Below are 27,872 nucleotides of genomic sequence, written 5' to 3'. Positions count from 1 at the left end.
GTCCAACCAATCAGGGCTGAAGCCCTTGGGCTTCACCTTCGGCCCTGGGCCCCAGCAAGTCTAATGCCATCCCTGGTGACCCCATTAAAACTGGGTCAATGACCCACTTTGGGGTACCAACCTAAATTTTTTGCAGAACCTAGAGTATAAGTCCAAACAGCCTGAGTTCAGGATGGACAGGCAGAGCAATTTATGAATTTAACATACAAATGTAACATAACATTACCTTACAGATTTTGGTGTCTTAATTTGCTTTATCTCATTGAAGGGGCATGACAGATTCAGTTTTAGTCTGAAGTGATGCAATTTCAGTGGATTCACTATAATGCCTCTCATGAAATATGCCGCCTGATGCATTTTGAGCATGGTTCAAGGTGGACCACAGGACTCTTGAATTTCACTGCCTCTCTCTATGTATTTATAATGTGCCTATCTCCATAGTATCTCAGTGCCAGATACCAAATTAAGAATTGCACTGTATTTGTCAGTAAAATATTCTGTTCTCCCCGTCTCCTTAATACAACCAGTTTTCCTTAATCTTTTGTTCCTGTCTATTTAAAAATGTATCCCTGAGAAATTATGCAGGGACATTCTTCAGCCCTCATTTAAGGGGAGCTTTTACAAAAAGTGGGTGTTGCATCAAGCTGTGTGAGCCATCATTATTTGGCTCATTCTGATGTCATGGAGTTTCACAGCCAAGGGTCCTCCATCAAGAATGATTTGTCCTCATTGAATACAATTGTCTTTGTGGTTACAGAGAGGGAAGAGGTCTACAAGATAGACCCTGTGCCAAGTCTTAAAGATAAGTTCAAAGACTGTGAAGTGGATCCAGCCAATGGAGGCAGGTGGAACAGTGATATGATATACTCTCTGTGGCCTCTCATGATGGGCTGCTGAGTGTTGTACAAACTGGCATTCCCACCAATCTTTACCATCAACCCCAGGCAGAGTGAGGTACAGTAATCTATCTTCGAAGTGACAAATACATTTATCGTAATGGTTAGGTTCTCATCCAAGAAGAATAGGTGCAGACTCCTCAGGCTAGCCAAAGGCATTTCTTGCCATTGATATTATCTTTGTGTCCTGTAAAAGTGATGAGTTCAGCGTGGCCCTAAAGATAAGAAGCCGGGCAACAATAAAAGGGTGCGGGGAGAGGGATAAAGCATACAATATACACCTCTACCCCAATATAACGCTGTCCTCGGGAGCCAAAAAATCTTACCACGTTATAGGTGAAACCACGTTATATCGACCTTGCTTTGATCCGCCGGAGTGTGCAGGCCCCCCCCGAGCACTGCTTTACCGCATTATATCCGAATTCGTGTTATATCGGGTCACATTATATCGGGGTAGAGGTGTATATATTTTAAGTATCAATTATCCTCAGACGGCTCTAGAACTAGGTGGCAATTTAGTCATTGGGTCAATCTTGAGGAGGGATTTGGAGAAGAAGAGCATAATGGCCTTTGGATAAGGTCAGGGAGTACTTTCCAAGTGTAAACGGTGCGGTAGAAGGAAGTGCAAAGGCAGTATGGGAGAAGGGGGACAATTCTGAGATGCTTTGAAATTAAAAAATTAAATGTTCAGTATTTCAGATGTGGCCCTTGGGGTTCCCTCCTCAGACCGAAGGAATCTAAATTGGTGGTTAGTCCTGCAGGCTGTTGCAAAGCCATGCAGTTTGTCCTGTGGGTGAGCCCCCTTTCCAGGTGTCTGCATCATTCACAAATTGTTGCTCTGACTGCTGATGTGAATGGATGTGAAATTGAAAGACAATATAAATAAATGTTTTTATTTCTTGCCTCCCCCCCCCACCAGAAGCACCTGTCGTTTTCTGACTTTCACTGTTTTACTAAAATATTTCCACCATTTCATCACTTTATTACAGAGATTTTTTTCTTGAAAAAGCCTTTCTCTTAAATAAACTCTGCAGACAGGATTACCCTTGGCAATTAGAGTCCATAAAATGATGGATATTTAAGACATGCCTATGACATCATTCTTTGATGTTTCAATTGATTAATTCTCTGGTTCCTGCGTTGTAAAAGAGGCAGCACAACGCTGAAAATAAAATGAGAGAGGGAGGCTGATTAATCTATTGATTAAGGAATGTACTCTGCCATTTTAAGATTCTATCCTTTATTGCGCAATTTAACTAAGAATTGCAATTGCCAACAAAAGCACATTACGACTATAACGCTACAGATAACTAATTCGGTTGCTTATTTTACATTAATGTCACTGAAATCAGACATTTTCCAGGCTCTGATTAGCTCGCCTTCTACCCTGCTCTTTCTTTCCTACTTCTTCCCCACGTGCCTTTGTTCTGCTGCTCCCACTCAATCCAGTTGCTTGACTCCACTCCCAGTGCAGATGTTTCTTTGATCCTAACCCAGTCCCTCAACCTCTTCTCGCCCTATCCCCCTACCTACCTTTGAAAATGTATGGGGCTTAGTAGCTTTGCCAGAGTCTCTGCTGGTCCAGAAGTGGCTGCTTGCTTCCAGTGTCTCAGTACTTTAGACCAGGATTTCTCAATCCCTGGGTTGTGACCCAAAAGTGGGTTGTCAGATTGTTTCAAAGGGTCATGAGGTGGCTCCCATGGGGCTGGCTGAGCTCGGCCCCAGGCATTGTGACCTGTAGGGTTGCAGCACTCCTCAGGTTTGGCCCAGCTGTTCCTCTGCCATGATGATGGGGGGCCAGGTGAAATTACAGTGAGTGCTGCTGCATCAGGTAGGGTTACCACCACAGTTGCCAACTTTCACACGGTAAATAAGCACCCCGACTTTCACAATAAGCCAAAAATCAAGCTAATCCCATTTCAAAACAAGGCCAAAACAAACCAATCCCTAAGAATCCCAACACTCTATGTGACTAGATCCCCCCGGCGTGCAATCTGGGACTGTGGTGGGCCCGCTGTGCACCCCTGACTCTCTCCCCACCTTGCCTCTGCTTGCCGGGAGCCAATAAAAAAAAAAAGAAGCTAAAAGCAACAAACTACAAGCCAAAAACTAGCCAACAAGCAACTCACATGCCAATTAAGCCAAAAACAAGCCCAATTTCTGCATTTTTTTTTGTGTGGATTTGATATGTCTGGTGACCACCTGCCTGGTATTTGACCGGCCTGGCCGTTTTTTAATGGATTTGCCAGTTGCCAAAAAAATAATTTAATCTGCCATTTTTTTTTTACGTGGGTCTAAAGATTTGCATTGTTATCACAATACACTGGGATAGCTAATGTTAAAAGTTTTTGTGTCCAGCTAAAGATGCTGCAGTGTTCCCACTTCTGCAGTTGGCATAAGAAAATGTTATCAATCTTACCTATATGTGTTCTCTCTCCACATACTATAAGTGGCTGTTGAAGGAGGCGGAGTTACAGAGTTGCCTTGTGGTTGGTAGTTGAGGTTGTGGCAGGCTTGCCTTTTGTGATGGTGGGTGCTTCTTATTTTGCATTTCAAAAGTTGGTAACCCTAGCAGCAGGTGGCAATGCCACTTCCAGAAATTTGGCCCAGCTGGACCCTGTCAGGGCACTATGAGCCTGGAGGTGGCAATGCCTGGAGTGAGGAGACAGGCCCAGCTAGCCCTGTGGGACTAGAGCCGCAGAAGTAACTGCTGCGAGGTGAGTGTGGGGTGGGCTCTGCTACAGGCCTTCCCCTCCCACTCCTCAGTGGTGGCAGAACCTGATCCCCTCTCCCATGGCCTCCTACTTACCCATGGGGCAGGACCTGATTCCCCCTCCTCCCATCCACTGCCTATTTACTGGGTTCTGACAGGCCATAACCCACTCGGGGCAGGACCCAACACCCCCTCCCCCAGCTTATATACTGGGTCACACCAGGCCATTAACATTTACAAATGGCTCCTGAGCCTGAAAAGGTTGAAAACCACGGCTTTAGATCGTTTCTTTTAGTTGGTTCTTGGAGTGTATTGTATTCATGAGCTCACAAGTGTCTCACTTGCACGTGATGAAACATAGGTTAGGAAGGCTGTGGGGTGCTGGGAAAGAGTTGTGTTTGGTGGTCTCAGGGAAGGGACCAGACAGTTGAAAATTAAGGAGGTGGTCTCTGAGGTTGTGTAACTTGGTTTTAAAAGCACCAAGGCACTTACTGTATGGTTAAGGTTTGGAAGAGCATTCAGGCAAAAGGGAACCACTGAACTTTTTGTCAGGGTACCCACCATCAGTAGTCACATTGGTGCAAATCCTGACTTCAGTGAGAGTTTTACCCAAGTAAGGACTTCAGGGTCCAGTGTCCATGCTGCACCCCAATAAATCTTTCTAAATTTCACTTTCAGATTTCACCTTTCTAAAGGGGAATGAAAATATTTTAAAACAGAGTAATTCAGAAGGGATTCCTCAACATTTATCTTTCAATATTTGTTGTTTTTAACTTGAGAGGGTTATTGCCTACTAAGACCTAAATTCAGAGTTGAACGTTTTTATAGCTGCATTGAATGGCATCACTAACACTTTGAAAATAACATTCCTTATACTGTTTTCAATAATAGTGAAGTCATTAATTGTAGTAAGAGAAACCCTGAACTCTGTTCTTTGCAGGTAAGTAAAATCAGAACTAACTGGTTTTCTATACCAGTTTGTTACCCCATTTAAAATCATTTAAAATGTTTTAATCTCTATTGTGCATGTATCCTGTTACATGGGATTTTAATCAATCTCTCTCTCTCTCATATAATTTTATATGGCCTGCTATTACCATATTAGCACCTCTCCATTAAAGATTGTGTTATCCTCATACTCCCCTATGAGGTTGGAAAGTGCTATTATCCCCATTGTACAGATGGGGCAGTGAGGCACAGAGATGGTAAGGCCTAGATTTTTAAAAGGTATTTAGGCATCAATCCATTCAAAACTGCAAGGCTTAAATAACTTAGATGGAAAAGCCACATTTTCAAAAGTGAATTAGGCACTAAGGGAGCCTAAGTCCTATTGACTTTCAATGAGACTTTCTAAAGTTTTGATCTAACATACTGAAGAAATTCTAGCATCTCATGTGATAACTCAAGAATTTTTCCCTTCAGATGTACAGACATTTATTACACCTGGGCCTAATTTATCACAGATTACCCACTAATTCTCATTATTTTTATATTTAATTTTATTTTAATTTTTTCATTCTAAAAAGCCTAGGGTGAAATCCTGGCCCCATTGAAGTCAATGGCAAAATTCTCATTGGCTGAAGTAGAGGCAGAATGGGGCAGTAGGGAGGGTCTGACTCGACTCCCAGTAAAGTCTATGTGAATTTTGCTATTAACTTCAATAGGTGCAGTGTTAATCCATATCTTACTGCAGTAAAAGTTCAGCCAGGGTTAATATTAAATCCTTCAAATCTTGCCAGTGCAGGTTCTGTTACAATATTAGTGGAAAAGCTCCAATATTCTGGTTTCTCCATTGCATTTATGGTTTGGAACACAAAGAACAGCAAGGAAAGCACATGACCAATTGAAAATAATTCTTTTGTACATTGTTTGCAGACCACTGCAATATTTGTAACCACGATGAACCTCACTTTTGTTACTCACTCACTCACTCACTCACTCACTCACTCACTCACTCACTCACTCTTTTGTTAATAAATGACATTAGAGGGTGCGAAGATCACTGAGTTGTGGGGCAGAAGGGGATAATGCTTAGCATATTACATCTTTCAGTATTAACTAACTAACCTGTGTAAAGGCCCAATCCTGCTCACACTGACACACAAGTAACTTTACTCAAGTGAGTAGTACCATTGGAAGCAATAGGACTAACTATTTGAGTAATGTTACTCATGTGTGTGTTGGTTGGATCTAAGGTAGGTAAATAAATATATTACTCATTTTACAGATGGGGAAACTAAAAGGTTAAATTGCTAGTCCAGACCATTCAATGAATCATTGGAAAAGCTGGATTTGAATTTCAGGAGTTCCTGTAACCTCATCCTTTGCATTGTCCCTTAGCTCACAGTACAGAATATTTCACTTCTAGGCCATTGGTTAATAGTTGCTGAAAGCTATTGCAATCTTTACTAGTGATAAAATAATTAGCAGTAGTTGCTGAGTGGCCTACAGAATGTTGAAATCATTTTTCTTTCCTTTGTTCTTATTAGAGATACATCCACATAATTGAAATCATCCTAATAGGCATGAGTAGTCACTTTGTCAGGGGTTGCAGGAGAGAGGCCATGGACTGAAAAGCCTTGATTACTCATTTCTAAGTAAACTCTAATTTCTATAGGTAGTTTCTCCATGAGTGGGTTGAAGTACATTGCTGAGACAGTGCAAAGGACTTTGTACTGCTGCTGTCTGTGTAGGTCTGTGTGGCACCTGTTCATTTTAAATAGAGGACTTCATTGTCCACGGCTGTCAATTTGGCATCTTTCATAAGCACTAAAATCACTTAAAAAAGAACACAAAAATAGAATAAGTGTTAGCAAGTGTACCCTCCAGTGACTGCTCTGGTAAGCGCTATTTGATTATAGTCATTTAAAATAATGTCAGTAGATAATAGATTTAAATGATCCAAAAATCACAGATAGCAATTGACAAAATTGCAGAAATAATTATATTTGTAATGTATATAATGGCTTTTAATCTCTTGGTTTCATTTAGTTGAATTAGCCTTTTATCTTTGATTATTCCATTCACAAGCCCAACACACCGACAACCAATATTTTGTTGCTGTTTATTCATATTTTTACAGGTGGTTTACTAGTCCAACCACTGTCAACGCTTTCTATAGTGCATCAACCAACCAGATCAGTGAGTACCCGACTTCTTTTTCTTCTTTAATTATTTGTTCGGAAAAGGATATGTATGAAGGCATACCTTTTCAGCTGAGACCAGCAGGAGCTACAGGTGGTTGGGACCTGAAAATCAGGCCCTGATTTGAGTCGCATCAGCCACCCCAACATTTAAACATTTTAAATTAGTGTACACCACTGAAAATGCAAACCTAAATTCCTTCCATAATCATGCAATAATACAGCATTTTTGTACCAGTGAATGTGTACCAAGGAAAGTGGTTCAGATAGTAAGGGCTAAATCCTGATCTCCATCACATTTGTGCAAGTCCCTTGAAGTCAATGGGCATGAATGGGTATTATAGAATGCTGCATTTGGCTTTAAATTCTTGTCTGATCTCATCTTGTAATTACAGCACAACACCTTTTAACCTAATCTTGGATTACTGGTTCCCTTGTTTTTAAAATATTCTGGCCAGATAGCTTATCTTCATCATACTTTGGTTCCAGGGTTCCTGAAATAATATGGCTGAGCTTTTCAAAGCTCTTTAGAGGATCTGGATGCCCAATTCCAATTTGTTTTAATGGGAATTTTGCATCCAAATTTCTTAAGGCTGGAGGGATGGTAGTGTTACTTTTACCTTGATACCTCTCTTCCACCTCCCAGCTGTGAGAGTTACTGGCAGCATCATCCTTTCTTTTTCTGTGGCTTCAGGCTCTGCATAGCTCTCTGGCATAACCTCTCTGCTTGGGGTCCCTTACCACAGGCTTGTCGGAGTTCTCTGGTTGGCTCCCCCACCATTTTCTTAAATCTCTTTTTATCACACTATGAAGTAATTCCTGAAACTAATGGAATGGATATGCCAGACTGAAGGTAGACAGGAAGTCCTGTCTAGTGGGTAAAGTAGGGAATTGGCACTTATGTTGCCTGGATTGTATGCTCAGCTATTCCTGCAACTAACTTGTGCCCCTGTACAAGTCACTTAACTTCTCTGTGGCTCAGTGTACTCATTTGTAAAATGGGTGCAATAATTAGGCTCTCCTCCTAAAAATAGCCCTCGGCATATTCTGTTCCACTTTTACTGAAAGGTCACCTCTATTAAGCAACCGATTTTTGAGTGGTCATTTAAGATCGCTAATCAATTCTGTGATAGCTATCTAAAGGACATGAAAAATAACTGCCTTTTCCTGTTAAATGAAGAACAAACTTCCCCAGTTTTCAGATTTACAGTATAGCTAAGGTTGAAGTTTAGCAAGCACAGAATAAAATCTGTTGCTGTTACATATCATTTATTATTGAGTCCTTTCAAACTTACTGCATCATTCAGCTCTCTCAACTACACTGACATAGCACATTAAAGAAAGCTATAATGAGAGGCTGGAGTTACTGATGCTGAATTTCACACTCCCTGTGTCTAACGGTATCACGAAACAGAGAGCTGTCAAATGTAACCAATCAGTCATGGGTGTAGAAGCAATTGTATTTTATATCATGACTGCTGACCTTCTTGTACCGCTTGCATTTGACCTTGGGTTTTAGATAGAGCTGCTCACTGTCTTTAAGGCTGTTCTCAGGTGCAAAAAAATATACATGGTCTGAGCTGATTTGGTTGAGAGAGAGAGTCCGTTATGGTATTTACCTCTGCATGGGAGGGGTCATAAATGGAACCTTTCACTGTAAACTATGTGAGCTAGGGAGGGGGATACAGTATAACTGGTGGTCCACCATTCTTTAGATAGGAAATTTACAATGAACTAGCCCTTGTTGAAAGTCAGAGGGATTTGTTGAACACTGGAGGCCACTATCAAACCTCCTTTAAAAGTTGATTAATTCCAGGAAAGAGCTCCACCATTATCTGGGATGGAATTCCTGAAAGTATCGAAAATAAGTTCATTCAAGAGGGCTGTACTCACTCTCTCAGAAAACTTCACTCATGAGAGCTACATCTTACCACTCTGAGTCACGTTTTTAGTAACCATGTTGAATATCCTAGGAGTTGGGGAAAATACTATACAAACTGTGGATATGGAGTCACCTCTTTAAGCAAACTAGATTCTACTATGTTTATGTTCGCTTTTAGTGTGTGACAGAAATATCTGTAGAAATAGTGAATGAGGGAGATTGTTTATGAAAAGCAAGTTTTATATTAGTAAATGATAAGTTTTAGAGCAGAAACCTAATTCTAAAAGCTAATGGGAGCTAATCAAAATAACCAGTACAACTTGAATTTCAAATACTCACAACAAGCTGCTTACAAACAATATAGAGACAAAGGACTGTTTTGTTTTGAACAATGAATTCTGAGTAGTGAATACATTCTAAATAAGCCTAAATGTTTTATGGACAATTCATAAACATAGACAGAAGTGAGCATAGTCTTTTGGTGGCTACTGACAACTATTGCAATATGTCCCCTTCCTTATGCCCATCTCATTTCTTCATGTCCAGCTCTGCATTAGTGCATGGAATACTGGTGGCCTGCTATTCCATCCAGGACCTTTGTCAAGTCCGTTTCTCATATTGCCTATCCCTTACAGGCCCAAGTGCCTGAGAGAATGAGCCAAAATGGCTTCTATGGCTGCAATTTCACCGATATAAACACTTTTCATTAACTACCACTGCATGTTCAAGGAAGCACTGCAAACTCCAAAAAGACAAATTGAGTGTTTTTAATTTCATCTTGATTATTTAATTTCATCTTGTATTGAGTACTGACTCATAAGGAAGAATGCCACCTACTGACTCATGAGATCTTTCTTAGTAGAAAGCAAAAACTCGATGATTAAAAAAATTAATGAATAAATTGCGGAGAATACAGCAAAATTTGCATGAAGATGGCAATGCTATCAGCTTGGTTGAACTTATGTACAAGTAGATTCCTGTTGCCCTGCTCACATTGTCTTTATTTCACTAATATATAGTATATAGAACCCAGAAACCATTTTTCTAGTTTCTAATTCTTTCTTTTAGATAAAACAGACCTGTTGACAGTGCAAGTTGTTTTCTCAAAAGAGAGGTAATCAGATATACAAGGTAAAGGAATGCAACAGTGTTCGGGCTATACAGGTTGTCAGTTATAGGCAGTATACATACTGTTATTAAAGTTACATCAAAGAATTCTTTTATCAATTCATTCTGCTTGGTTCCTCTTTCCTTAAATAATTCACTTATTAACTTAATTGAGGTGTATTAGATTAACCAATGTAGCCCAATTTTTTTGAAAAGTTGAAATTAGTTTCTTAACATTTGACCTCATATTTTTGAGTATTTACTGAGCAATGTAACCCACCGATATTGGGTAGTTTTTACTTAAGGAAGCAGTTGTAAGTCATTGCCTTTATAAACAGATCCATATACCATGGTCTTTGAGTATACTCCCTGTATGTAGTATAGGGAATACTGCAAATGTCATGGTTTTAATTGCAACCATTGGTACAGTGCATTGACTGGCTTATCTTTTTCCATAATGGGCTTTTAGATCCTGATCTAAAATCTATTGAAGTTACTGGAAAGACTCCTATTGACTTCAATAGGCTTTAAATCAGGTCCTTATTGAATTAGGTACCTAAGTAAATCAATCAGTGTTAAAAAAAAGTCATAACAGAAAGACTTATGGCAAGCGTCTACTACTGTACTTCTACTGAGGAGAGTTGGGCATCATTATAGCACTCAAAATGCAGCATAACTCTCTGGCCTTTAAAAGACAAAAAATGGAATGCTCCAACAAAGAAGAGAACAGGAAGCTTGACATTTGGCAGGCTTAATTTCCTTAATATGTATAAATATATAATATTTTCTATTATGTTTGAAAACTTGAGCACTTTTGATCAGCTAATTATGATTATAGACAGTGGATTTGCATGGGATGAAGCTAAATTTAGGCCTAAACTGAATCATATGCTCATTAAATAAGAGCATATATAGATGTATCAGATATTGAGCCCCACTGGATAGGTATAAACATATGTAGATACAAGCGTCTTTTTTATTCACTTATTGTGATATGTCAGTTCCCCAGATTTATGGTGTCAGTCAAGATGTAACTCATTACATTTTAGAGGAAGAACCCTTTGAAAATGCCAGATGAGACCTTATATCTCCTCCTAAGCATCTTGCAAGATGTATGTGCTTGGTGGTCTGCAGCAGAGGAAAGCTCTGTGGTATCTGGTGGCTAAGGAAATGCAACAAACACAGTGTGCAGCATTCATGGTCTCAGAGAGGCGCTCTGTTCTTTTCCTGAAGGACTGGGTTAATCAGAAGTTTACTGACGAAGGAGCAGTTTCAAAATAGTCCATTGGCTTTCTGAAGGCTAATGGGCAGAGCAGTTTTGGATTAACATTTTTGAGCAGTGTTCTTAATTAAGAGATTCAAGTTGTTCCCATTTTCCTAATGACCAGCGGTCACTTTCATTTTAAACTACATTGACAGGCAAGACAATGAGCATTTCTCCTCCCCCCCCTTCCTTGATGTTCTTATCTACAAATGCCCAAAATAAAATAATTTTTTCCTTGTATGTTTCTTGTTTCTGGGGAATCCTAGATATTCCCTTTCCTTAAGAAAAATATGTAAATGTTTTTTGTAAAATCATTCTTTTCCTTTTTCCTAGGTCCTTAAGTGGCCCACTTCACTGTGCTGTCTGAGCCCTCATAACCAATAATGCACTTACCCTCACAAAACCCCTATGAAAGAGGAAAGTAGTAATATTCCTGTTTTACAGGTGGGGAGAGAGATTAAGGTTCTTTCTCAAAATCAAATGGGAAATCTTTGTCAGAGCTGGGAACTGAAAGTCTATTGAGTCCAGTGCCTTTGCCATTATATCCTCTTTCCTCTCTCCCTGTGAGCTGAATTTGTACCTACTTTAATTTAAAAAGTTTGCACTTATGCACAGTATGGGCCAGTTAGTCTGCCTTCCACAGTTCAGTCTGTTTGTTCTGTGAATTCACAGGATGTATGGGGTGAAATGACCACTCTTCTTGTTCGCCTCCTTGTGTGGTCAGGTCAGGCAGAGCCGCATTGTTGTTCGTAGATCTGGGTCTCTAAGCACATTCCCAGGTGCAGGCCCAGGTTTCTGTGCACCATCTTTGAGATGTGGAGTTTCACAGCTAAGCTGCCTTAGACCTCCTAATCAGTGCCTCAACTCTCCCGAGCCCTCCTGTTGCTTATATGTGTTCCTTCAGAATTCCATCTCACTGTATGGGTGCTCTGAACTCAGTTAACCTTCTCAAGGACAACATAGCAGGCAGGCAAGGAACACAGGCTTATCAAAGGAATTTCTTAACCACAGCCACTTTTACAGTTAAGAAAGTACTAGAGAGTTACAGTTCTTTGCAAAATAAGTAACAATCCTGAGACACACCCTCCCCATGACTGATCTCATTCTTCCTGTGAGTCTGAGGGTTGGTCAGCATTTCACATGAGGCAGTATCTCTCCTACCCTCTTTCACTGTCTCTCCAGCCTGGTTTTCTGGCATGTGATGGTGGACAGCTCTCTTCTTCTGAAAGCAGTCCACCCCTTACATATAGTCTTTGATTCTGTTTTGCCTTGTGACCAGACTGGGAAATTCTGATCCCAAATCATGCAAGTCCCCATGAAGAAAAGCATTGTCCCCTGTGTTGGGCCAGTCACTGAGAATCATTCAGAGTTGGTGGCCCTTGAAGGCTCTCCCACTGTAGTCCTCTCTGAGATGGGCCACACCCTATCCTGGAGGGGTAGTGTCTGGACTGGCCTTGTCAGGGTCAGGCTGGCTTTCCAACACAAAATGGCAGTTAGCACATTAAAATGGATCACAGGATATAAGAATGGAAGTCACAAAACAAAATCAAGGTCACAGTTTGATACATGCATATCTCACTTGATCACGGTGAGTTACTTTACTCACACAAATAGACTTATTAAATCAATGTAACTACTCATATGAGCAACATTACTCACACCACATTAATATTTATAGAATTGGGCCCTTGGACACTGAGGGCTCATGTGCCAATGAATGCACCTATACAAGACAGTAAAGGGACGATTTGGAGCCCTGCGTGGGCTACCTGCATGCCACAACATGGAGGAGACCAGATTGCAAGGTTCCACAGTCCAGTCTGGACAGTTTTCTATTGACTTCAAAATGTTTGGATCAGATCCTAACAGAATGTGTGATTTGTCACTGCCTAAACTCATTTATGAAGAAGCTTTGTAGGCGGGACCTATTCTAATGATGATACCTAACACTTACATAGGGCTTTTCATTTTTCAATCTCAAAATGCCTTACAAAAGAGGTCAGTAGTGTTATCCTCATTTTATGGATGGGGAAAGTGAGGCACAGGAAGTAAAGTGACTTGCCAAAATTCACCCAGTAGGCTAGTGGCAGAGCCAGGAATACAGCCCACATCTCCTGAGTCCCAGTCCAGTGGTCTGTCCACTAAGAGTAAAGATCTAAAAGTAAAGATCTCATCAGGATACTTGAGAATGCCATTAATATGAGATGTTTGACAATACACATGGTGAATATGAATGCTTACTCTTCTAGTTCTGATGCAGGATCAGGAAATCCTTGGTAACTAGTATAATTTATATTTTTACAGCACAAAAATCAAGAGGCTGAACATGGTCTGAACAACAAAAGAGCATCCAGAGAACTATAAAAACGCAGATAATAAGTTTTACAAAAAGTTGCTTTTCATAAATCAATTGCAAACAGGTGGCTATGGCAGCAAGGGAGCAAGAGCAGGCAGGCAGCAGATGGGCAGGCCAGGAGGGCATACCACTTGCTGCATCACTTGACATGAATTACACTCAGTATGTTCTTTTAAAAGACTCTGGGAGGATAACAATGAAATGTTGCCTCACATTTACCTTCACTGTGCAAAATTCCACACTCTGTTTATAAATAATAAAAGACCTAAAATCTTATTAAGAGTCTTTTTTGTTTTGATTTTAATGTTCATGTGGTTTTTATGTTTTGAGACCGTAACATTCTTTGGCAATCAGAGTATGGTGGAAAAGTTAGAAATTGCAATGAACAGTCTGAGAAACATCATTGTCATAGCCACTTTATATATGCTTAAGATACTCTAAAAAAGAGAAACGGAGATATAGGCCAAGTCTTTTCAAAAGGGAGCTCCTGAAGCTATACACCTAACTCTATATCTAAGCACATACGTGGCTTGATTTTTCACCCCATTTTGAAAAATTTGGCCAGAGAGTCTCAATCTTGGGTGGTGGTGCAGCGGCTGTTAACCAGGTGCTATGTTTAACCCCAGATAAGGGAGAACTTCAGCAGCAGGGAATTAACTTCTGTATGTGTAATGAAATGTAGTTTAGTGGTTAGAAATGGGCCTGGATTTGTGAGTTCTAGGTACTATCCTGTCTGTGTGTGATCTTGGGTAAATCACTCACTGGAGTGTCAGCACTGATAACCTTTCAATTGCAGATTATTTTACCAGTAACTTCTAACTGATGCACTTACTGGATATGGTTGGATGTTCCTATCAAGCCTCGATAATCTATTTATACTGTGATCCTGATTCAACAAGTTGGTTAAACATATGGCTTACTTTAAACAACTCACTGATTTTAATGGGACTATTCACATGGTTAAAAATAAGAACGTGCTTAAGTACCTTGCACGGGTTCCAGTAGCCCGGGGAGCAAGTTCTTAATTTTTTTTTTGGTTTGGCATTTTGTCTGTTACTCCTGCCCTTCTGTATGTAATGTCAAGAGCTCAGAGGTCAGAGAAGTGGCTCTGTCCCTTTGCACGGGAAGAGCAGTGCAGCCAGCCATCTATGTAGCCCAAAACCCAGAGAGAAAGCACAAGGAAAGTTCTGCTTGTCTAGATGTCTAACAAACAACAACAAACTGTCTCAGGTCATAGTGCAACATCCTGTTGCCACTGCACTGTGAACAAGGAGGATCTACGGTCTGTTTTTATCAGCACACTGTTTTGAAGTTGTTCAAGAGAAGAACTGCCCTGCAGAACCCTCTTTAAAAAACCCCTCATGGCTTCATAGTTCAGCAGGATTGAATTTGCTTCTAACTTTTGTATTTTGACTCTTACAGGATTCCCAGCAGGAGAACTCCAAAAGCCTTTCTTTTGGGGGACAGAATACCCTAGGTAAGTAAGAAAGGAAAACTGTAGTAAGTAGGCAGTGAGGAGTAACAGAGTTGCAAAGGTAAGTTCTTGTGTGAAATGAAAGGGAGCACGAAGTGAGAGAGTGTATTGATACAGCAGCCCAAACCAATGTGTACAGTAGAAATGTATCATCATGGCATGAAGAAACTGGCAATGGGAGAGATCCTTCTGCTGCAGGCTGCTTTTTCTATTGAAAAAACAGGTTGAGCTGAAAAGCTGCTGCCTTGTGAGATGCCTGTTTTTACCTTGGGAAACTGGATGTCTCTGTGTTGTTTTAAACTGAGGATTGATTGCTTTGAGGAATTTGTAAATAATTGTGTGTGCGCGCAGGGTGTTTAGATTCTGGACTGAGCAGAAGAGAGCAGCCTGGGCATAAAGTCTATTCAAAGAGAACCATAAATAATGGAAACAAAACTTTCATCTTCACTGAATGCTGCCCCGCCCCAGCTAAGAGGCTGCTTCAAAGCCTGCTGAAGCGAATGGCAGCATTTCCATTGACTTCAGTGGGTTTTGGATTGGGTCCAAAAGGCTTGGATCCAAAAGGCTTGGATCCACAAAAGGAACTTATGGGGTTATGAGGCTCAGTACTACAAGGCCTAACTTTTAGGTGCCTGGAAAATCACAGGAACACACTGCAATTCACAGAGCCCATAGGCTCCCTATACAATGAATGGGGAAAGATAGGTGCCTAGGAATGGGATCCACAAAAGTCAGCATGTTAGGTGGGGAACCCCCCTAAACTAGCCAGTGGGAGATGCTGGTGAGAAGGGAGTTAGGAGTCCTGGAGTTAGGTGCCTAAGTCTGGGCTGCTTCTAATCTACAGCTGGGAACTCCTCTCCTGGAATCAGACATCTTAGGCGCCTAAGTACCTTTGTGGATCTGGGCCAAAGTGCTTGATGTCCCTCCTAGGGCCTCATCAAGGCGATAAATATCTCTCAGGACCATGAGCTTTAATCCAGCAATACACTTTAGCACATGCTTGACTTTAAGCAGGTGAGCAGTTCCACTGGGACCTTGGTTAGTATGTGCTGCTATGGGGGAAAGATTTCAGGTCACCTTTAATCATGCTTAGTGAAAAGTCCCTACGCCCATGCAATTCAGTATTTTCATACTTGGGGAGGGACAAGAGACCACAGTTTCAGTAAGCTATCTTGCTATCAAATGAGACCAATTACTACTGACAAGTGTCCTTAATAAATTCCATTGTTTACCTTTAAACATATGTTGTATTTGTTATATTTCAATTAGGATGAGTGCCCCTCTAAATCGGAATGTTGGCAGTAAATATAAAGATATGCATTAAACTTAGGAACAAATAAATTCATGTTCAAGATTAATTCTTATGAGCCAAGTGACTTTCTTGTGGTGCAGTAATTGGACAGGATCTCCCTTTATTCCTAGTTAACTCCTTTTTATATTATGCTTAGTTCAGTGTGGTCAATTCCAGTTTTGTTCTTTGAGATGATTTCTTACCCTGATCTCCTGTCAAAGTGCCGAAATTTTGGCTCTTTCAAACAATTATGCCTCACATATTTCTCTTCTTTAAACGTTACTCTAATTTATACAAGTTGTTTTCACTCCCATACTCATCAGAATGACATTTAGTAAACAAATGAATCTGTTCTATATCAAACAGATTGGCTTATTCTAGATCTTTTGTCTGTCAATATAATAGAGACCATACATGAGTGCTGGAATCAGAAAAAAAATCAAGTAATAAATAGCAGCACTTGCAGAAAAATGTATCCTGCAAATATTTATTCACTGACCACTATTAGGGTCCAGCTCCAATACAACCTCAATTAAAATCAACTCTACCTTATCTCATAATTGGAAGCTACATTACTAGGCTACATATGTGTATATCAAATAAAATGTGATTATTAAACTCCATCATTCCTAGTTAGGAGTTTGTAATGTCAGTGGCATTGCAAACAGAGTGACAAAAAACTATTTGAATTAGGTTTTGTAATTACAGACTTTTTTTATAGTAGAATTTTCACAAACAAATGTTGCTGATAATGTTAAAAGGCAATAATCTTATTACAAACTCACTGGGTTGATTTTAATGATTTTTGGATAGCGGCATTCCTAATGTTATCCATCAAAAATCAAATAATGACCATTTTTTCTGAGTGACACGACTAGTTATTTACCTACATTGTCTAAAGTTGATTTTGGTTTACATTTGATTTTAACACCTGCAGCACTCCCAGGATAGGTAAGAGAGGGGTCTCAACCTAGAAAAAAGTATCTTGATCCTTTACTATACTATAAACATTAGCGACAACTGGAAACTTTTCTACAGAGGTGTTCCTCATGCTGCTAATACCAGTGCAGCTGATTTTTTTGCCATTTTGTTCTGGTTGCAGAAGGCTTTATGACTTTAGATATGGAAAACAAGCCTAATATTGTGCATTCAATACAGATAATTGTCATTATACAAAATTACAAATTTGTCACGCAATGGGATGATATTTCTGTTGTTGAACTGTATAACTTTAACCAAAGCTCTTTAACGAAGGTTTGAGATGATAGAAAACACAGTAGGAAACATTTTATCACAGACAAATTACCCTTCAGGATAAAAACAACAAAGGGAAGAATTGTCATGGGTGGGGGGATTAAATCATAAACACTTTTTTGGGCATGACTGAGATGAGCAATTAGTATGTGATGGCTCATTATGTCCAGTAATAATATGTTACTTCAAACCCTTTGCCTTTTCCTGTTACTATCCAATGTGTTATTAATACACTAATATACACTACTTTGATGTATGGCATTTCTGTACTGTGTGACGTATGTAATGTTCCAGAAGAATAACTTAGCAAATACAAGATGTGTTTCATGAATACCTCTTCTGAATTAAAATTTCATACACGTCTTTTTCCCTCACCATAGAACAACATCAGAAAATTGAAAACAAAAAATATACTGTACAAACAAACCAGGAAGATGTCAATTATTGTCTGCCAGGAACATGAAATTATTGTCTCCTTTCTGGCTCTTCAGTGCATTAGATCTGATTGTAGATAATCTCTTATTTCTGCACAGGTGAAGGGAAATAGGATAACACATCTTTTGAAAACAATGGGAATCTATTTAATGTTTCACACATTAAATGCCATGCATTTTCAAGCTTGTCTATCACATACTCAGAGAAGAGTGATTAGAGATGTCATCTCAAATCCCTTTTAACCTTTGATCTGTGCTTTTCTTTAACTACATTATCAGAATAATTTTACTCTTAACACTACCCAGTTCCCAGTTAGAAAATAAATGCTGCAGTCAGTTGGAATCCCCCCCTTTTTTTTCTGAGTCCTGATGATGACATAAGATATTTATATAGACAATCTAGCCACTTCAGAGATGACAACAATGCCTTTAAGGTTTTATTTTTACCCTTCTTTAATAAACGAGATTTTTCATGTTCCACCTTTCGCTATCAGAAACTTTGAGAGGAACTTTGTGGGTGTAGTTTTTAGATACAAAAAAATCTTTTCTGAAATGGAAACTTTTTCTATCCTCTATCTCATCCGCTTTCATGTTCATACACATGCATATATCATGAGGCAAAACTGCTCTTTTGTGTTATAGGTCTTTAAGTTATGGTGCCATTGGAGTAATTGTTGGGCATGAGTTTACCCATGGATTTGATAATAATGGTGAGTAATTGTCCACATTTATATTGTTCTTACTTTTGGGTTTGTTGAATAGAAAAAAAAGATGCATTGGAGTAGCTTTATGTGTACATTTTTTCCAAGAATGATAAGATGTGTCAAGAGGACCATAAGATTGTAAAAAGAATGGTTTAGTTTTGCATGGATTCCCTCTTTAAAGTTAGGCCAAAAGTGATTTTTTGTGAGTGAGTATTTTCCCCCGGTCTGAAACAGAACAAAACCAAAAATAATAGAGACTATCCAATAAAATGAAATTCTGAAACAAAGATGTTTTGGGCTAACTGAAACATTTTATTTTGAAAAAATCAAAACCTTTTCATTCTGATTTTTGCTTTAAAAATTAATTTACATAGTACAAAATTTTAAAAATCAAAAAGTAATTTAAAAATGGAAAATCAAAATGTTCCATTCAGAATGTTATCAACATTTTTTCGTTTGGAACACATTTTCCTTTAAATTGACATGCTTCTGCAAAATGGTTTGCTTTTGTGAAATTGGCATTTTCTGATGGAAAATAGTTCTATCAGAAAATTTCTGACCATCTCTAGTTCCTTCCACTGCTGCAATAGATATAACAATTAATAGACTTGTGTCTTTATCTTCTCATTGTCAATTTGGTTATGTGATATAGAAGTCTGTAGAAAATTATGGCAACGTATAACACATAGTTTATGGCAGTGTATTGTAAGGTATTGATCTGACTGGTCTGTGGTTTGACTGGCTGATTTCTCTCTGGGTACATCCACACTGCAATTAAAACACAGTGGCTGGTCAGTGCCAACTGACTCTGGCTTGCAGGGCTCAGGCTAAAGAGCTGTTTAATTGCTGTGTAGACATGTGGGCATGGGCTTGAGCCCGGGCTCTGGGAAGCTGCAAGGTGGGAGGGTACCAGAGCTCAGGCTGCAGCCTAAGCCCCAACGTCTACTCCACAGTTAAGCAGCCCCTTAGCCAGAGCCCGAGTCAGCTGGCACAGGCCAGCCAAAGGTGTCTAATTGCGGTGTAGACATTTTTTGTCATGAGGCTTTAGACAAGTAGACTAGGAAGCAGGAAGTGTTTATAATATAGCAATGATGTGCCTGTTTGCAGAATCACAATTATATGGTCTGAGGATGAAAAATAACCACAATTAGATTTTACTGGAAAGTTCATATTTCTGTAATATTGTACAATTCTGAGCTATGTCATTGACCTCACTCGTGTGATAAAATTTGTTATAAAAATGGGAACTGAGACACTGGATGAAGTAGAGGCCCCACTGATAAAGATGGGAGCTTTGCCATTGACTTCAGTGGGGGGCAGGATTTCATCCAGTGACTAAATCCATTTTAAACAAAAATATAAACTAAAAATATAGGATGTGGCAAAAAAAAAGAGGAAGTCATTGTTAGTCAAAAACTGATGACTAATCGTGTCACCCTTTTTGTCTCTAAACATCTTAATTTCAGTTGCTTTGATCTTTCTGAGTTCTGGAGTCTAATAATCTGAATGAAGAATAATTCAGAACAATTATGATTTTTATGCTGTTAAAATATAAGGAGTAAAGTATAAAGTAACAGGAGGTAGCCGTGTTAGTCTGTAGCCACAAAAACAACAAGGAGTCCGGTGGCACCTTAAAGACTTATTTGGGCATAAGCTTTTGTGGGTAAAAAACCTCACTTCTTCAGAGCTTATGCCCAAATAAGTCTTTAAGGTGGCACAGGACTCCTTGTTGTTTTTACGCTGTTAAAGTAATTGTTCTCTGCAAAATGTAAAATCTTCCTCAACAAGTCATATCCTTGTATATACTCAGAGTGATATTTGAATACTTTAGTTACAAACTAAGTTTTTCTGCTTTTACTCTTATTCACACTGCACAGTCAAGGTAGTTTGGGGAGTGGGTGCTGGATTCCATTCTAGCTCACAGGTCATTACAAGAATTGTCTACTATGGTCTAACTGCAGTGTTAAATTCTGCCCTCAGTTACTCTTGTGAAATCCCTTATTCTCCAATTTCCAGCTATATACATTCATCCTGGGATCTGAGAGTCAAGCTGTGTTATTTACATCTTGTGCATCAACATTCGAAATCTAATCTCTAGACTATATTCTCAGACACATATGTGCAACCCCATTGGCTAGGATGGCTGCTGCAGAGTGATGTACAGGTGTTATCACTGTATAATAATGCCATTTTAGAGGAAGAAGCCAAAGCAGAGAATGTAACCTGAGTCTCTCTCAGAATAATTATATGCAAAACAAAGTACACAGCCACACTGTTAGGCAAACTACAAAGACTATAACTACATACCCTCTTGGGATGAATCTTCCTTTTCCCTATTAAGTGAATGATATGCCTAATGTTGCATCTTCTTGAGATTCACTGACTGAGTGCCATTCACTGGATGGCGTGACCACAGGAGTTGGGTTTCTGCAGTACTACCTTTAGCTGAGGGACAAGAATCAGAAAATCTAGTGAATTAAGCAGAATAAGCAAGTGTGGACAAACTGATGTGAAGCAATACATCCCTTTTACTACTCTCACTTCCTGTATTTGTGTCCATGCTATGCTACAAATACTGCAAAAAGTATATTTTTCTCAAAAATGTCTTTTGCTTTTTAGGTCGTAAGTATGACAAGAATGGAAATTTAGACCCCTGGTGGTCCACTGAGTCTGAAGAAAAATTCAAAGAGAAGACAAAATGCATGATTAACCAGTACAATAATTATTATTGGAAGAGAGCTGGCCTAAATGTATGTAACATGCCAGTGGCTGGAGTCCCTGATAGTTTACTTATCTTTTCATGATTACCAATCTGTTGGAATGCTACGAGTGAATGGGCTATTCATAACAAACGCTTTGAGATGAATGTAGCTGTTTTTTTGTTCATGTACTATACACAAAGTGAGCCCGTTTGTTTAATTTAACTTGTTTGTCATAGTATGAGCCAAAACAAATTACAACAACAGACTCTTTGTTGAGAGGGTTAAAGTTCTTCTCATAGTGAGGTCAACAGTGGAGGCAGTGTGAGTGGGTGAAGCCAAGCAGCAGGAGTAGTCCAACGGGCATGTATGTGTTAAATGCCCTCTGATGGTGGTGTCAGCACAGAACAGTGATTGGGACTGGCTAGTGGCAGCTACCATTTTTTTTAAAGAAGAAACTAATAATGGGTTTTAGATCCATTTAGCAACCCCACCCAATAAATCAGAAAATAAATTAACATTATAATGTAACACAAGCTACAGCTTATTTCCCATTCAACTCTTGCTATTTTTTCCATGTACATGTGGACATGTTGCTGATCAAATGAATCAAATACTAAACAATCGTTCACAGCAACTGCAGGGTTGAAAAAAGAAATAGAAATAGAAATGAAATGTGTGTATTAGCTATCTGAAGCATGGGGGTCCTTGGAATATGTGCGGGTTTAAACTGTAAGTTTCTTGAATGGAGCATAAATAGGGACCCTGGGTGTGGAATTCTGACCCCACTGCTATAATTTGCAGAACTCCCATTGACTTCTATGGGGCCAGGATTTTAACCTCATTTTTACAGTTAAATCCATACCCTTAAAACCCAATTTCTACTCCCTGTTTTCACATTTCAAAAGCAGAATTAACTCACCTGCTCTTGCACCTCCTCACAATAAGTTGTTAAAGATATTATTAGTTGTTCATCAGCTGAGTGCTAATGATGATGTGCCACTGACCAATCAGCAATCCAATGGCTCAAGTTTGCAGTGCTGGATATCAGCCAATTTACAAATAAAATACCTCCAGCTGTTTGTTAAGCATCTCTGCTGCCACCATCATCACCACAAGAGAGGTATCACTTAAGACACAGAAGATGGAGGAGCTGCTGGAACTCACCCACTGGTTCCATGCTGATGCTATTGGCCCATCCATCAATCTTTTGCTTTCTGGAGGTCCTGACCGTGGTTAGGAGGATTTGGACCGTCCCCATCTGTGAAGTTGTAGGAACTGCTGCTAGTGGACAGTCATGTCATCTACAGGACTTCACTGAGGTGGAGATATTTAGTTTTTCCTTTCCTGTGAAGCATCATATTGCACTTTAAGATAGGTTCATTTTTGTTATTTTTCAGGGCGTGCACACACACAGATAAAAATATAAAATACCCCTTTTGAAACATTGGAATGTAAAACTACTTTATTTCTTAGAATTCAGAATGATACACACAAACCCACACACAGAGAGACAAAGCAGGCTGCTCCCTAAGGCAGAGGCACAACTCTCCCAACTTTGTTCTAGGCTAGCTTTTTCCTGACCAACTGCTGCTCCCAGATTACACACTTCCCTACAGAGTCCCCAAGCATGCAAGCAGGATCAGGAAACGCTTTCCCCCCATTCATAAGGTGAAAGTTTGCAATTCCAACACAGTCTTCTATACACCACAATTTTGAACACCTTTTTGTGGGGAGGGCGAGGGAAATCTCAGGTTTTCTCCTCTTTTTTGGAGCTTCTGTTTGAAAGGATGGACATCCAAAGAACTCTTTCTTTCCTATATATTTTACATCTTTAGCACTGATACGTTATGCAGTTTATCAATATGGGATCAGTTTACTTTTATCAGGTATCTTTTCCTCCCCAACTCCTTTTTCAATTTGAAATGAAAAGGTCTCCAAAAAGGTGCTTAATGAAAGAAGTAGATATGGAAATAGATATAGTTTCAGACTTTGCCAACACCAAAGAGCTCTGGAGTTAAGGCATTCTCTTGTTCTCCCATCACTATCCTAATCCCTTTTAGCCACAGCAGTTTTAGCGATCTGATACAGAAAGAATCCATTGAAATCAATGGAAAGACTCCCATTCTCTCCAAAGGCCTTTGAGTAGACCATTGTGCCACTGATAATTTGTCCTGTCCTAAATTTCAAACTGTTGCTTCATACCATGTTATCAGCTGTTGGTTTGGAATCATATTTTAATTAATTTGATTCTAAACTTGATTCTGTGGTTCTTAACATGCCTATTTTAGTATAAAGAGTTGGAGGAAAAAAAACTAATGAATTACCAGTACAATCTGATAACTCAAAAACCCTTATAGGTCTGGTGATAATAGATAGTGCTCTACTCCACAGAAAACGAGAGGTTCTTTCAAATGATATTAAATATTGTAATATCAGGATATTGGGTTTATCAGCATTTTGATGACACCGATTTTTGTAACATGATTTTTTTTATGGTTGCTGGAAGCAATATTAGAAAAAAGAACTTGAACCTTCTTTCTAGATTAGTAAAAAGCATTGTGTACACTACCCTTTTCAATTCTCTCCTTGACATCTACTTTTAATTCTACTGTTTTATGTTATACTTTGATAGTTACTGTCACTCCAGTAATAGATAGAGAAAGTTATGTGGAGAAATAAATGTAATTTGTCAAATAAGAAGAAAACTTTGCAAATTTCCAGATCTAACTAGAGTAGCACACACATGGATGGAAAAAAAATATTGATACTCAAATCAAATTTCACAGACCAGATTCTCAGATGCATTGTTTCTGCTTCATGAGTTCTAAACTTGGATCTAACCCTAGAGCCAGAGTAACTGGCCCCAGGAGAATACAGAGATGGTATGAGTATAGGTTTGATTTTTCGCATTGGAAAGCAATTTTCTTCATCAGAGCTATTCATTTACACTAGCTGAGGATCTGGCATATAACCTGTTTGATTTTTTCCTATCTGTATATATAGGTTGGCCTTGAAATGCAGTTTAGAAACAGATCAAATGAATTATGTTCTTCCTTTCTGCAAGGTAAAAGGGAAGAGGACTTTGGCAGAAAACATTGCAGACAATGGAGGTGTGCGAGAGGCTTTCAGGGTAGGTGTAAGATTCCCAGTGGTGATGCAAGAGCATGCGTACCAACCTCAGGGAGCAGACTGTTAAAAACCAAGGCACAATCCCCTAATTGCTTGTGAGTTCTAAACTTGGATCTCACTAACCAACTGCACCAAGTGCAAGCTTCTCAGGCACTTTAACAGCCTTAACATGGAGTCACAGACCATCCCCTTGGATACTCCGATCTGTCTCATTAGCCAGGTGAGCGTCTCTCTGTGACAGATGGCCTCTTACACCAAGAATCACAGCCAAATGCAGGTTAATTCTAATCCCAAAGAGCCAGTCACTTACCCCAGGTCAATTGCACTTTGGGTTTCACACCAAGACAATGCTTGTAGCCAATCCTACAGTAAACTATTTGAAGATAATTAAGGGAAAGGGAAAATAGGGAATTATTTACAAGGTTAAAGCAAGCAACATTATTACAGTCTTAGATTTCAAAAGATAATGTAGGCTGCTATAGTCAGCAAGCTCTATTTGACCTTTAGGGGTAACCCCAGGTTAAGCAGCTGAGGATCTTTTGCTTATGTGCAGAAACACCTTCCATCTCGTAACCACAAGTCCAGGCAACATAGAGATATCTAGTTCCTTTTTGTTGTTTTTTTTAATTCCCCTCCTGCCATGTGCTCTTAGCTGAAAAACTCAGCTAAGAGGGAGGAGTCCACTTACATGACTCATCTTCTCGGGGCCAGAACAACAATAAGAATCTTTGGTCCTTTTGCTGGCAACTCCTCAATCCAGATGTGGGGAGTTTCCACTTGTAAAACCCACCCAATTTAGTATCAATGGGCCTCCTCCTTCTGGAGGGGCATAACCATTTCTATAGAAGAGCAGGTCTTCAAACTAATTAATGTCCCTCTCTTGTGTGGCAATTCATACAGTCCCAGAGGCTCACCATAACCACTCACATATTACATTACAATATGGAACACAGATATTACAAGTAAGATTAATGCATTCAGCAATTCACAAGCATTTGATAGAGACTAAACACTCTTATAATTCGAATACCTGTTTTATCAGTATTAATCCACAAGTGATCCAGACAAATTCCAGCTATGTATCTTTTAGTGTCCAGTTGAGACATGGGGACTTTGGCATGAGCTGGCACCTGGCATGCCAGTGTCAGAGTGGGTGGTTGTTTTATTTCTTTGTGCTTGGGGGAAAAAAAATTGAAACACAGTATTGTTTACAGTATTGTAAAAACTGCTGTTGAGCTCAGTATCTACTGAACAGTACTCACTGTACCTCTCTAATCAGGCCTATAGGAAATGGATTGAAGAAAAGAGGCAAGGAGAAGAGGAGGCTTTGTTACCAGGCATTGAATTCACCCACAATCAGCTCTTCTTTCTCAGTTACGCTCATGTGAGTACTAGAAAATGCATTTTCAAGTTGATGTATCCACTAGGTTGCTCTACAATCTGCTTGGTTTAAAAATAACACCCCCACCCTCCCCAACCTTTTCTCCAAAACAAGAGATTGTAAAGGGTTGAATAAAGACTCCTTTTTTTAAACTTACAAATTTTTTTTCTCCTTCTCCCACTGTATCCTCTCAAGGATCTCACTCATCTTTCATCTCATCCCCAAACTTTTATGCCCCCTTTTTTTTTTGCAACTTACTGGCTCCTCTGCCTCTCCCACTGAAATGGTTCCAGCTCTTGAATGTAGTTGTCACGACAGCCATATCCCTCTCTCTTGTAAACCTCTTCCTCTCAATAGCCTTCAAGCCTTCATCCTCTCTGCCAACTTTTCAATCACTTCCCCTTCAGTTTCCCACCTGAATAGGCCTTTGTAGGGTTTCAGAGGTTTGACAGTCTGACTTCTGGAGCTTCAGACTACTGTAGTAAATGCAATGGGTCTTAAGCCTGGTATATTGGGCATGTGTTCAGTGAAACCAAGCAATGGAAGAGAGAGAAATATTGGAAAGTTTGTTCACTTTGTCTGCTGTACATTAAGATTGCCTTCTGGTGCCCTTTGTATATTCAGCGCGCTTTTAGAAAAGAGGCATCAGTATGGACATTAAATATCCTTGAATTCATCTTATTTCATACAAAGGATTAGGTGCTCGACCAACTCACAAGGTCTGTTAGGGTGTACTGGGTATAATAGAGAAGGGGATAATTCAGTATTTGTCTATATTGTCCATATCCCCCTTTTTGGTCACCCATAATTGGGTCAGATATTACCTTAAGAGTTGAAAATTAAGGGGCATTAAAAGAAACTTGGAAAATACATCAGGAATCAGTATTGAAAATAATGAAGTAATGTGTTAAGTAATATCTACAGACAAGAAACATCATTATATCACATCTTTAATATACACTTTAGAGGTTTAAAACCAAGAAGATTCACAGTGGTTAAAAGGGAGGAGAAAGAGAGTTCCAGATGGTGCAGCACAAGACAAGAGGCGACCCTCAATTACAGTGACTCTCAAGGGAAAGGACAATCAAGGAAGTTAGGATTAGATGAGCTAAGTGAGCAGATGGGGAACAGCAGTGGTTAGAGACTTGAATCCCTGGAGAGTGTTTGAAAATGAGAGTTGTTTTAAATTAGATACAGAGAAGACTAGGAAGCCAGTGGAGGTGAAGGAAAATGGGTGTGGTATTGTTCCTGCCCATCTCATGTATATTATAGTAATACATGTAGCAGGGTCAGCTACATTTTGAAAAATGTGTCCCCCAAATAATGTACATGTTTGTCTTTTCTTCTTTAGGTGAGATGCAATTCCTTTAGACCAGAGTCAGCAAGAGAGCAAATCTATACTGGAGTTCACAGCCCTCCTCAATTCAGGTAGAGTAAATAATATATCTGTTTAAGGTACACAGCCGAACTAGGGCGGGGCAAGAAGGGCAACTGCCCAGGGTGAAGAGCCGGTGGGGGTGCAAAAATGGGGCAGAGCAGGATCAGGCCCAGCTGCGGCAGCCCCCCACCCCGCAGGATTGAGCCCAGCAGTGTTGGCCGGAGTCCATGGGCATAGTTGGGGGCGCCGGGGGCATTGCCCCCCAAACAGAGGCCCAGGTTGGAAGTGGAGGAGGTGGTATGGAGCTGTTTCTCCTGCTGAGTGCTCGTGCCTCTGCAGCTGGACACCGCCTCCTGGGTCCTAGTGCCAGTGGTCTTTCCTGTCTACATTTGGTGGCTGGTCTATATGGCCACCATCCTGTTTTCTGTACAATGGTAAGTGCACACAGGGGGCATATTGGGGAAAGAGGATGTGGTCGGGGAAAGAGTGGGGAAGGAAGGGGATGGGATAGTGCAGGGGGCAGTGGGGATGGGGAAGAGAAAGGAATAGGGAATGGGCAGGAGGAGTGGGCTGGGGCTAGGGGATGGTATGGGGAAGGGAAGAAGATAGGGGAATGGGCGGTGGGAAGCAGGAGCCCCACATGCAGCATCCCCTTGGCAGCAGTTGGGGCTCCCCTGTTAAGCCAGCCAATCCCTCCCCAGAACTGGCAGCCCACCTTCAGTGGGTACCCTTGCCACAAGTACCCCCTCCAGCGCCCCCCAAAT

The 27,872-nt window shown here is 40.0% G+C and overlaps 1 protein-coding gene across 1 annotated transcript in view; it reads left to right on the top strand.

The window, feature by feature from the left end:
- The window catches only part of PHEX (phosphate regulating endopeptidase X-linked), a 137,000-nt gene that overhangs the window by 99,313 nt on the left and 9,815 nt on the right, over positions 1-27,872 (top strand). The window contains exons 15-21 of the mRNA XM_054006123.1: positions 6,692-6,750; positions 14,784-14,838; positions 18,457-18,524; positions 21,138-21,268; positions 24,285-24,350; positions 25,629-25,733; positions 27,082-27,158. Coding sequence (XP_053862098.1) covers positions 6,692-6,750; positions 14,784-14,838; positions 18,457-18,524; positions 21,138-21,268; positions 24,285-24,350; positions 25,629-25,733; positions 27,082-27,158 — 561 coding nt within the window. The remainder of the gene's footprint in view (positions 1-6,691; positions 6,751-14,783; positions 14,839-18,456; positions 18,525-21,137; positions 21,269-24,284; positions 24,351-25,628; positions 25,734-27,081; positions 27,159-27,872) is intronic.

This window comes from Malaclemys terrapin, chromosome 1, assembly GCF_027887155.1.
Source record: "Malaclemys terrapin pileata isolate rMalTer1 chromosome 1, rMalTer1.hap1, whole genome shotgun sequence".
Classification (NCBI taxonomy): Eukaryota; Metazoa; Chordata; order Testudines; family Emydidae; genus Malaclemys; species Malaclemys terrapin.
Note: the sequence above shows the minus strand (reverse complement) of the source record. Positions and strands in the feature narration are given on the sequence as shown.